The sequence below is a fragment of the Salmo trutta genome, chromosome 12 (genome assembly GCF_901001165.1).
Source record: "Salmo trutta chromosome 12, fSalTru1.1, whole genome shotgun sequence".
Classification (NCBI taxonomy): domain Eukaryota; kingdom Metazoa; phylum Chordata; class Actinopteri; order Salmoniformes; family Salmonidae; genus Salmo; species Salmo trutta.
Genome location: NC_042968.1, coordinates 45,030,374 through 45,042,660, shown reverse-complemented (window position 1 = coordinate 45,042,660; position 12,287 = coordinate 45,030,374). Strand labels below are relative to the sequence as shown.

Below are 12,287 nucleotides of genomic sequence, written 5' to 3'. Positions count from 1 at the left end.
ACTCATTTCATATGTCGTATTTCTGACTCATGTCATTGTAGTGTTCCCCAGAACTGTCAGAGGTCCTACAACCTCATGGCCTTTGACCCTGACGGTGATCGTGTCAGATGCAGATACGGATTGGTCAGACCTGAGTGCAATAGGTGTGACCAGCCTTCAGGTTTCTACCTGGATCAGGTTGGTGTGGGCAGTTATTTCCAACACCTTGAATCTCATGTGATTGTTGATATACTCCACGATGTGCTGGGCTGTCACGTTGAGACCAAAACATTACAACATAAACCACAACTCATTTTTATTAAATCTATATGGGATTACACAATATAGCATATTGTCTTTGGTCTTAACCAGCTATTCCATTTGTGTTCTAACCTCTTCACTGTTAGGGCTCTTGCTCCTTACAATACGGCTACACTTCAACGAGTGGCGTCTATGGGTTTGAGCTAGTTGTAGAGGACTTTCCTAACCAACACATCACCCTGTCCTACACCGATGGCTCTAGTTCCTCCAGGGCACCGCTTCATGCAGGGAGACGCCGACGCTCCAGCTACCAAACAACCGTCTCCTATCCCACTACCACCACCACCTGGCCCACTACCACCACCACCCCCTGGCCCACTACCACTACCACCACCACGCCCACTACCACTACCACCACCACGCCCTCTACCACCACCAGGCCCACTACCACTACCACCACCACGCCCACTACCACTACCACCACCACGCCCACTACCACCACCACCCCCTGGCCCACTACCACCACCAGGCCCACTACCACCACCACCACCACCACGCCCACTACCACCACCACGCCCACTACCACTACCACTACCACCACCAGGCCCACTACCACTACCACCACCACGCCCACTACCACCACCCCCTGGCCCACTACCACCACCACCCCCTGGCCCACTACCACTACCACCACCACCACCACCACGCCCACTACCACCACCACCCCCTGGCCCACTACCACTACCACCACCACGCCCACTACCACCACCCCCTGGCCCACTACCACCACCACCCCCTGGCCCACTACTACCACCACGCCCACTACCACCACCCCCTGGCCCACTACCACCACCCCCTGGCCCACTACCACCACCCCCTGGCCCACTACCACCACCACCAGGCCCACTACCACCACCACCACCACGCCCACTACCACCACCACCACCACCACCACCACCACCTGGCCCACTACCACCACCACACCCACTACCACCACCACCACCACCCCCTGGCCCACTACCACCACCACCTGGCCCACTACCACCACCACCTGGCCCCCCACCACCACCACCACCACCCCCTGGCCCACTACCACCACCCCCTGGCCCACTACCACCACCACCCCCTGGCCCACTACTACCACCACGCCCACTACCACCACCCCCTGGCCCACTACCACCACCACCACCACCCCCTGGCCCACTACCACCACCACCAGGCCCACTACCACCACCACCAGGCCCACTACCACCACCACCACCACCACACCCACTACCACCACCACCACCACCACCCCCTGGCCCACTACCACCACCACCAGGCCCACTACCACCACCACCACCACGCCCACTACCACCACCACCACCTGGCCCACTACCACCACCACCTGGCCCACTACCACCCCAGGAAACCTGTATTCCTCCACTGCTCCCCTCAGCAAACTCCCTCTGCATTTCTCTCTTCTGGGTGAGAGACTCCTCTTCTGATGGTTAACAATGCATTGGATTTTATTTTGTCTTGAACCTTTATTTAACTAGGCAAGTCAGTTAAGAACAAATTCTTATTTAAAAAGACGGCCAACCGGGGAACAGTGGGTTAACTGCCTTGTTCAGGGGCAGAACGACAGATTTTACCTTGTCAGCTCGGGGATTAAACCCAGCAACCTTTTGGTTACTGGCCCAACGCTCTAACCACTAGACTACCTGCTAGTTACTAGTCCAACGCTCTAACCACTAGGCTACCTGCTGGTTACTAACCCAACGCTCTAACCACTAGGCTACCTGCTGGTTACTAGTCCAACGCTCTAACCACTAGGCTACCTGCTGGTTACTAACCCAACGCTCTAACCACTAGGCTACCTGCTGGTTACTAACCCAACGCTCTAACCACTAGGCTACCTACTGGTTACTAGTCCAACGCTCTAACTACTAGACTACCTGCTGGTTACTAGTCCAACGCTCTAACCACTAGGCTACCTGCTGGTTACTAACCCAACGCTCTAACCACTAGGCTACCTGCTGGTTACTAACCCAATGCTCTAACCACTAGGCTACCTGCTGGTTACTAACCCAACGTTCTAACCACTAGGCTACCTGCTGGTTACTGGCCCAACGCTCTAACCACTAGGCTACCTGCTGGTTACTAACTCAATGCTCTAACCACTAGGCTACCTGCTGGTTACTAACCCAACGCTCTAACCACTAGGCTACCTGCTGGTTACTAACCCAACGCTCTAACCACTAGACTACCTGCTGCACCCTGGATGGAGGGTTGGACATATTTATTCTTTAAACAACATCAAACATGGCATTTATTTGTGAAGTATTGGCCTTTACTTGTGTACGTTTGTGTTCTTTTCCACTTCAGTGGACTCTATTGTTCCGTCCTGTGATGAGGGTATGTACCTGCCCAGGTTCGTGCAGCCAACACCACTCAACGGAGAACATCTCCACGCCGAGGTCAACAAAGAGCTGGAGTTCAGGGTCAAGGCCGAGGCTACACACTCAACGTAAGAGACAACATCCATGATAGTCTATGCTACAGTATTATACACAGGATTATATTTCTAGTGCATGCACTCCTGGTTGTAACAGGTCATCCTGGCTGTAACAGTCCGTCCTGGCTGTAACAGTTCAGTCCTGATTTTAACAATAGATCCTGGCTGTAACAGTTTAGTCCTGATTTTAACAATACATCCTGGCTGTAACAGTTTAGTCCTGATTTTAACAATAGATCCTGGCTGTAACAGTTTAGTCCTGATTTTAACAATATATCCTGGCTGTAACAGTTTAGTCCTGATTTTAACAATACATCCTGGCTGTAACAGTTTAGTCCTGATTTTAACAATGCGTCCTGGCTGTAACAGTTTAGTCCTGATTTTAACAATGCATCCTGGCTGTAACAGTTTAGTACTGATTTTAATAATACATCCTGGCTGTAACAGTTCAGTCCTGATTTTAACAATAGATCCTGGCTGTAACAGTTTAGTCCTGATTTTAACAATAGATCATGGCTGTAACAGTTTAGTCCTGATTTTAACAATAGATCATGGCTGTAACAGTTTAGTCCTAATTTTAACAATAGATCCTGGCTGTAACAGTTTAGTCCTGATTTTAACAATACATCCTGGCTGTAACAGTTTAGTCCTGATTTTAACAATGCGTCCTGGCTGTAACAGTTTAGTCCTGATTTTAACAATGCATCCTGGCTGTAACAGTTTAGTACTGATTTTAATAATACATCCTGGCTGTAACAGTTCAGTCCTGATTTTAACAATAGATCCTGGCTGTAACAGTTTAGTCCTGATATTAACAATGCGTCCTGACTAACAGTTTAGTCCTGATTTTAACAATAGATCCTGGCTGTAACAGTTTAGTCCTGATTTTAACAATAGATCCTGGCTGTAACAGTTTAGTCCTGATTTTAACAATAGATCCTGGCTGTAACAGTTTAGTCCTGATTTTAACAATGCGTCCTGGCTGTAACAGTTTAGTCCTGATTTTAACAATGCATCCTGGCTGTAACAGTTTAGTCCTGATTTTAACAATAGATCCTGGCTGTAACAGTTTAGTCCTGATTTTAACAATAGATCCTGGCTGTAACAGTTTAGTCCTGATTTTAACAATAGATCCTGGCTGTAACAGTTTAGTCCTGATTTTAACAATGCGTCCTGGCTGTAACAGTTTAGTCCTGATTTTAACAATGCATCCTGGCTGTAACAGTTTAGTCCTGATTTTAACAATAGATCATGGCTGTAACAGTTTAGTCCTGATTTTAACAATGCGTCCTGGCTTTAACTAAAAACGTTATCACCTGTAGTACTTTTTCAGCGATTACAAATATTTTCTTCTGCAATCAATTATTTGGCTTAAGGCAGCCTACTGTATAAGTTCACCAAAAGGTCTAAGAAAAGCAAGAGTTTTCCAATTAAGAGTAAATGTATTTTCTGTGATTGATCTGGATTGGTGTGGCTGTCTCTTTGCTAAGTGAGATGCTTGTGACATCCAACTCTGATGTCACCCCACGTAAGTTGCAATTTAAAAACGGCTAAGGTAAGGGTTAAGGTTAAGTAAGGTTTATTTATTTATTTGTTATTTCACCTTTATTTAACCAGGTAGGCAAGTTGAGAACAAGTTCTCATTTACAACTGCGACCTGGCCAAGATAAAGCAAAGCAGTGTGACACAAACAACAACACAGAGTTACACATGGAATAAACAAACATAGTCAAAAAAACAATTTAAAAAAAAGTCTATATACAGTGGGGGGAAAAAGTATTTGATCCCCTGCTGATTTTGTACATTTGCCCACTTACAAAAAAATGATCAGTCTATAATTTTAATGGTAGGTTTATTTGAACAGTGAGAGACAGAATAACAACAAAAAATCCAGAAAAACGCATATCAAAAATGTTATAAAATTAATTTGCATTTTAATGAGGGAAATAAGTATTTGACCCCTCTGCAAAACATGACTTAGTACTTGGTGGCAAAACCCTTGTTGGCAATCACAGAGGTCAGACGTTTCTTGTAGTTGGCCACCAGGTTTGCACACATCTCAGGAGGGATTTTGTCCCACTCCTCTTTGCAGATCTTCTCCAAGTCATTAAGGTTTCGAGGCTGACGTTTGGCAACTCTAACCTTCAGCTCCCTCAACAGATTTTCTATGGGATTAAGGTCTGGAGACTGGCTAGGCCACTCCAGGACCTTAATGTGCTTCTTCTTGAGCCACTCCTTTGTTGCCTTGGCTGTGTGTTTTGGGTCATTGTCATGCTGGAATACCCATCCACGGCCCATTTTCAATGCCCTGGCTGAGGGAAGGAGGTTCTCACCCAAGATTTGACGGAACATGGCCCTGTCCATCGTCCCTTTGATGCGGTGAAGTTGTCCTGTCCCCTTAGCAGAAAAACACCCCCAAAGCATAATGTTTCCACCTCCATGTTTGACGGTGGAGATGGTGTTCTTGGGGTCATAGGCAGCATTCCTCCTCCTCCAAACACAGCGAGTTGAGTTGATGCCAAAGATCTCCATTTTGGTCTCATCTGACCACAACCCTTTCACCAGTTGTCCTCTGAATCATTCAGATGTTCATTGGCAAACTTCAGACGGGCATGTATATGTATTCTTGAGCAGGGGGACCTTGCGGGCGCTGCAGGATTTCAGTCCTTCACGGCGTAGTGCGTTACCAATTGTTTTCTTGGTGACTATGGTCCCAGCTGCCTTGAGATCATTGACAAGATCCTCCCGTGTAGTTCTGGGCTGATTCCTCACCGTTCTCATGATCAATGCAACCCCACGAGGTGAGATCTTGCATGGAGCCCCAGGCCGAGGGATATTGACAGTTCTTTTGTGTTTCTTCCATTTGCGAATAATGGCACCAAATGTTGTCACCTTCTCACCAAGCTGCTTGGCGATGGTCTTGTAGCCCATTCCAGCCTTGTGTAGGTCTACAATCTTGTCCCTGACATCCTTGGAGAGCTCTTTGGTCTTGGCCAATGTGGAGAGTTTGGAATCTGATTGATTAATTGCTTCTGTGGACAGGTGTCTTTTTTACAGGTAACAAGCTGCGGTTAGGAGCACTCCCTTTAAGAGTGTGCTCCTAATCTCAGCTCGTTACCTGTATAAAAGACACCTGGGAGCCAGACATCTTTCTGATTGAGAGGGGGTCAAATACTTATTTCCCTCATTAAAATGCAAATCAATTTATAACATTTTTGACATGCGTTTTTCTGGATTTTTTTGTTGTTATTCTGTCTCTCACTGTTCAAATAAACATACCATTAAAATTATAGACTGATCCTTTCTTCATCAGTGGGCAAACGTACAAAATCAGCAGGGGATCAAATACTTTTTTCCCCCACTGTACAGCGTGTGCAAATGAGGTAAGATAAGGGAGGTAGGGCAATAAATATGCCATAGTGGTGAAATATAACAATTACAATTTAGCAATTAAACACTGGAGTGATAGAGACTGCTATGGTGACCAGTTAGCTGAGATAAGGCAGGGCTTTACCTAGCAGAGACTTATAGATGACTTGGAGCCAGTGGGTTTGGCGACGAATATGAAACGAGGGCCAGCCAATGAGGGCATACAGGTCGCAGTGGTGGGTAGTATATGGGGCTTTGGTGACAAAACGGATGGCACTGTGCTAGACTGCATCCAATTTGCTGAGTAGAGTGTTGGAGGCTATTTTGTAAATGACATCGCCGAAGTCAAGGATCGGTAGGATGGTCAGTTTTACGAGGGTATGTTTTGCAGCATGAGTGAAGGATGCTTTGTTGTGAAATAGGAAACCGATTCTAGATTTAATTTTGGATTGGAGATGTTTGATGTGAGTCTGGAAGGAGAGTTTACAGTCTAACCAGACACCTAGGTATTTGTAGTTTTCCACGTATTCTAGGTCAGAACAGGCAGGTGCTGGTAGCGATCGGTTGAAGAGCATGCATTTAGTTTTACTTGCATTTAAGAGCAGTTGGAGGCCATGGAAGGAGAGTTTTATGGCATTGATGCTCATCTGGAGGTTAGTTAACACAGAGTCCAAAGAAGGGCCAGAAGTATACAGAATGGTGTTGTCTGCGTAGAGGTGGATCAGAGAATCAGCAGCAGCAAGAGCGACGTCATTGATGTATACAGTGGTTTAAGTTAGGGGAGAGGTTAAGGTTAGGGTTAGGATTCAGGGTTGGGTCATTCAAGGATCCCACCTAGCATTTACCTTTTCCGTTTTGTCTCCTTTCTAGGATTAATGATGTCATCGTCAGTGGACCTCTGAACATCACCAATCACATGACTACCCAGGGGGAGTTTGTCATCCGGTGGACACCCATCCGGGACAATCTGGGGGAATATTTCCCCATTTGCTTCATCACTGAGGGGCTATCTGGGTAGGTCTTATGTTTTATAATGCTAGAAACAACACCAGAACTGCTCTTCTACTTCCTGTACGTTCTGCTACTTCCTGTATGTTCTATGACTTCCTGTACGTTCTGCTACTTCCTGTACGTTCTACTACTTCCCTCTGGAGTTTCCTCTTTTAATGTTATTTAATTTCCCAACGCACATGAGAGAAACTAATAATACATGTAATAATAATATTGTGCCGTTGTTCACCGTGATCTTCTCTAATACTTTCAGATCTAGTGTTTATCAATCTGAGATGAGATGTGTTGTGGTGGAGGTCGGACGCAGAAAGGGTTTGTACATTCTTCCACCAACAATATGCTGTGGCGTGTGATTGGACAATATGCTGTGGCGTGTGATTGGACAATATGTTGTGGCGTGTGATTGGACAATATGTTGTGGTGTGTGATTGGACAATATGCTGTGGCGTGTGATTGGACAATATGCTGTGGCGTGTGATTGGACAATATGCTGTGGCGTGTGATTGGACAATATGCTGTGGTGTGTGATTGTATAATTGTGCACTTTGATAACAGATGAAGCTGTGAATACTGTATGATACATACTATGCCTTGACAACACATCTGAAATCACCAAACATGAAGGAAAGATAAAAATGAAACTTGAAATGACCCCAACCAACTCAAATCATGGTTCACAGTCGGATTGTTTTGATTAAGATATGTATGCAAAAGATAGGACGAAATACAACAATAACAAAATGTCTCCCGTGACAGTCAAAGCCAAGGTGGTGTGCGATGAGACCAAGATGACGGTAGAAGTGGAGAAGTCCTCTGTTACTGGAATTGACGAGGACCATCTCCGCCTCAACGATCCCAGTAACTCTGCCTGCGACCTGCAACGCTTCTCTAACAACACCCACATCATTGGAGTCATCCCCCTCAATGCCTGTGGCACTCAGATAGAGGTGAGGCCTCCGAGATGTCAAATATTACAGTGGGATGACACATGTACAGTATTCCTCTTTGTGTGAGACCCATTCACTCCTGGGTGTTTGTCTGTGTTTTCTATATTGAACCTGGTTCGAGGGGATATTCACCCCAAGGCACCAGCTAGGCTGACAAATCTTGAATTGGTTTCCTCAGAGAAACGGTCAAGATGTAGTGTTTTGGTGAGGGGTGGCTTCATGCTGCCTGTGGGAAGATCTGCCCTCAGAACAGTTTTGCATCAAAAGAGAAAGCAACATCTTGGTGATGTGTGTAAAGTTCAGTGCTGGCAGTGCCCACAAATGTAACTGTCTAGATGATGTTCCTCTCCATCTCTCTCAATCCAGGAGGACGACGACAACCTCATCTTCAAGAACGAAATCACCACCTTCGACAACCCCAACGACATCATCACCAGGCACCACCAGGTGGAGATCCAGTTCTACTGCCAGTACGCCAAACATGGCAACGTGTCCCTGGGCTTCAGTGCACACAGGGACAGCATCACGGTGGTGGAGAAAGGCTTCGGCACGTTCACCTACCAGTTTGAGTTCTACCAGACCAGCCAGTTCACCAATATGGTGGATTCCCGTGACTACCCGTTAGACGTGGTGGTGAAGCAGATGATCTACATGGACATTGAGGCCGTGTCCACTGTGAACAACACTGAGCTCTTCGTGGAGTCCTGCAGAGCGGCACCGTACGACAACCCCAACTACCACCCCACCTACCCCATCATAGAAAACGGGTGAGACTGATCACACACATTCAGATCAGCTTTATTAGCACGAGTGGCAAGGATACTGTTGGTAAAGCAAAGTGAGATAAAGACACCAACAATAACATTCAACATAATAATAATAGTAATGGTGATTAGAGAAATATAAAAATATAAACACTGAGGCATTCATCAACCTCATGGTGGACACTTGTCAGTACTGTGAGATGAGTAATAGATGCTGGGGAATATTCTAGACTAAAAGATTGTTTTACTGCACATACTGTATGTACTTTACATATTTACTGTACTCTAGGTTTTAACTGTCTGTTTTTTACCAGGTGCATTGTGGACGAGACGGTTCAAATCTTCTCACCCCGTCACCAGAGGCATTTCCAGTTCGGAATGGAAGCTTTCAAATTCATCGGAATGCACGACCAGGTAAATGGGGACAGATTGCTGGATCATTCAAGGGTCATATCAAGGGTGATATCTTCTCTGTTTAGTAACCTTTGAACCCTCTGGCTATAGGTGTACATCTGCTATTCAGTGACCTTTAAACCCTCTGGCTATAGGTGTACATCAGCTGCCCAGTGACCTTTAAACCCTCTGGCTATAGGTGTACATCAGCTGTTCAGTGACCTTTGAACCCTCTGGCTATAGGTGTACATCAGCTGTTCAGTGACCTTTAAACCCTCTGGCTATGGGTGTACATCAGCTGCTCAGTGACCTTTGAACCCTCTGGCTATAGGTGTACATCTGCTATTCAGTGACCTTTAAACCCTCTGGCTATAGGTGTACATCAGCTGTTCAGTGACCGTTGAACCCTCTGGCTATGGGTGTACATCAGCTGTTCAGTGACCTTTAAACCCTCTGGCTATGGGTGTACATCAGCTGTTCAGTGACCGTTGAACCCTCTGGCTATAGGTGTACATCTGCTATTCAGTGACCTTTAAACCCTCTGGCTATGGGTGTACATCAGCTGTTCAGTGACCTTTGAACCCTCTGGCTATAGGTGTACATCAGCTGTTCAGTGACCTTTGAACCCTCTGGCTATAGGTGTACATCAGCTGTTCAGTGATCCTGTGTGAGGCTGGGAACCCCAACACCCGGTGTGCCCAGGGCTGCGTCAACTCCACCTCCCCCCAGCCTGCTGGCCACCACCACCGCAAGAGAGAGGCCGCCATGCAAACGGCCAAACACCACATCTCCCAGGGTCCTTTGCGCCTGACAAGGAGTTCAGAGAGCTCAGGTAAGCTAACCCTGAGGGTAACGGCTGTAGCCATTGCTAGAATTCAAATATTGTACTCCGAGTTATTGAAGATACAGTATAGTGCAGAAGTTGTACAGTATAGTGCAGTATAGTGCAGAGTTGGTGAATCATGGCACTTGCAACGCCAGGGTTGTGGGTTCAAATCCCACGGGAGACCATTAAGAAAAAAATACATGAAGATGTATGCTCTCACTAGTGTACGTTGCTGTGGATAAGAGTGTCTACTAAATGACTACACATTTAAGAAGGACCTCTACAGTGGAATCTACAACAAGAAATAGCATCTCTGCATAAAAAGGTGTTTGTGTTTTCTTGTTTTTCCAGTGACCAACATGAACATGGGGTTGATGGTTGGGTGTATCGTAGCAGCCGTTGCCATGCTGTGCGGAGTGATGCTCTACAAGGACAAAACATCAGGCGTTAAATACCAGCCCCTGACAACATTTGAGACTTAGTCCGATGGCAGCCATCCTTTCACATATAGCCTGCATTATAGAAAGAAGGATGGTGGGAAATATAGAACATTTGAAAGTGGTCTCTGACTTTTACAATGAAATGTCTCTTGGGATCAATACAAGAATATGCATTAATCCGTAAACGTACTTAGCGGTAACTCCAATTATAACATGTGTCTTGGCTGACCAAGTCAAAAGTTCTTAATAGCCACTCGAGCACCAGTAGGATTGCAAGTGTTCATATATCACAGGAAGCTGCTGAGGGGAGCACAGCTCATAATGTCTGGAATGGAGTGAATTGAGCGAATGGTATTTGATACCATTCTACTCATTTCACTCCAGCCATTACCATGGACCTGTGATCCCCAATTAAGGTGCCACCAACCTCCTGTAATATATATATATTTACTGTAGCCTAACCTATATGCATGTGACCCATATAGTGCCCTCTAGTGTACAAATGAGGTGTAATATACAAAGACAGAACAGCTATAAACCACACAACAACCGTAGAAGTTAGGCCCAAATGTCTCCTCCAACTTGTTTGACCAGTTTAACTCCTGCTTCTTCTTATGATCTGTATTGTGATGTGGGGATAGTCATGTAATACTGGGATGTACTCTGAAATACCGCTGTCACGTTCTGGAAAGCTTTCTATATAGGCCAGGGTCTGTTGAACCAGGGATCAATTATATTTATTTGTTAAGATTGTGTTACATCAAAATGGGACCCTGGTTAAAATAAATGTTTAGACTATATGATTCTGCTGAGGAAATATAGACCTATAGGCCTAATGCAAAGAAATTATGTATAGATTTATTTTAAATTAGTGAATTCCTTGTTGTATACACAATTCATCTTGAAGCTGCCATGTGTACTGGAATAAAACTCAACTCTAAATAAGTTGACACCAGTGGAGGCTGCTGAGGGGAGGACGGCTCATAATAATGTCTGGAACGGAGAGAATGGAACGGCATCAAACTCAAGGAAACCATGGAAACCATGTGTTTGATGTATTTAACACCATTCCATCCTATTCCGCTCCAGCCATTATCAGAAGCTTGCCCTCCCCAATTAAAGTGCCACCAACCTCCTGTGGTTGACACAGTTCAGTGTTGAATACAAGTGGGTCATTCTCGGGCTGGGTAATATTTCAGTCCCTCTGACTTTTATATTATATTTCAAGTATTGCGTCACCAAAATGAAATGTTAAAAGATTTTGTATATAAATTGAAATATCCAGTATAATGAATTGAAATAAATATAGCATTAATTTAATATTTCTTATTAAAACATCTTATTTTTTAACTGACATTAAGAATTGTGTCATGTCCCCCAGGCGTTTCATGTCATTTTTACTTGGGAAATGAATATAATGTGCTGGGATGACAAATAATTTCAAAAGTGATAACAGGGAAGATTGTCAGAAAATATAAATGACAGAGATTTGCAGAGCATACCCTATGCTTTTCAAACCAACGCTGGAGACATCTGGAGAGGCAATGCCTACGCACCTTTGAAAGGAATCACACTACCCGGCACACCGATGCATTCCAGAGAAAGGTGAAGTCATTCTATTTGAGAGATGATGTGAGCTGGATCACAACTGGGAGGAAACAAACTATCACAGTGCAGAAAGTCAAGATGCAGAAAAGGTTCCTGGAGGACACCATTAAAAACCTGCACAGAAGATTTTTATCAGAGAACCCTGAGAACCTCTCTTATGCTCCGTTTTGTCACCTGAGACCTTTTTGGGTT

At 45.3% G+C, this 12,287-nt stretch overlaps 1 protein-coding gene across 1 annotated transcript; it reads left to right on the top strand.

Moving 5' to 3' along the window:
- Nucleotides 1–1,568: 1,568 nt before the first annotated feature.
- LOC115203625 (CUB and zona pellucida-like domain-containing protein 1) lies at nucleotides 1,569–11,862 on the top strand. Its single transcript, XM_029768494.1, has 9 exons — nucleotides 1,569–1,707; nucleotides 2,608–2,749; nucleotides 6,977–7,120; nucleotides 7,371–7,429; nucleotides 7,874–8,064; nucleotides 8,431–8,831; nucleotides 9,143–9,242; nucleotides 9,861–10,053; nucleotides 10,399–11,862. The coding sequence occupies exons 2-9, from the start codon at nucleotides 2,640–2,642 to the stop codon at nucleotides 10,527–10,529; spliced, it is 1,329 nt and encodes a 442-aa protein (XP_029624354.1). The 5' UTR covers nucleotides 1,569–1,707; nucleotides 2,608–2,639; the 3' UTR covers nucleotides 10,530–11,862.
- The last annotated feature ends 425 nt before the right edge of the window (nucleotides 11,863–12,287 follow it).

Coding starts and splice junctions, on each gene's coding strand:
- LOC115203625 (XM_029768494.1), top strand. CDS start 2,640: ATGTACCTGCCCAGGTTCGTGCAGCCAACACCACTCAACGGAGAACAT. Junction 7,121..7,370: donor ATCACTGAGGGGCTATCTGG/GTAGGTCTTATG, acceptor TAATACTTTCAG/ATCTAGTGTTTATCAATCTG. Junction 7,430..7,873: donor GGAGGTCGGACGCAGAAAGG/GTTTGTACATTC, acceptor CTCCCGTGACAG/TCAAAGCCAAGGTGGTGTGC.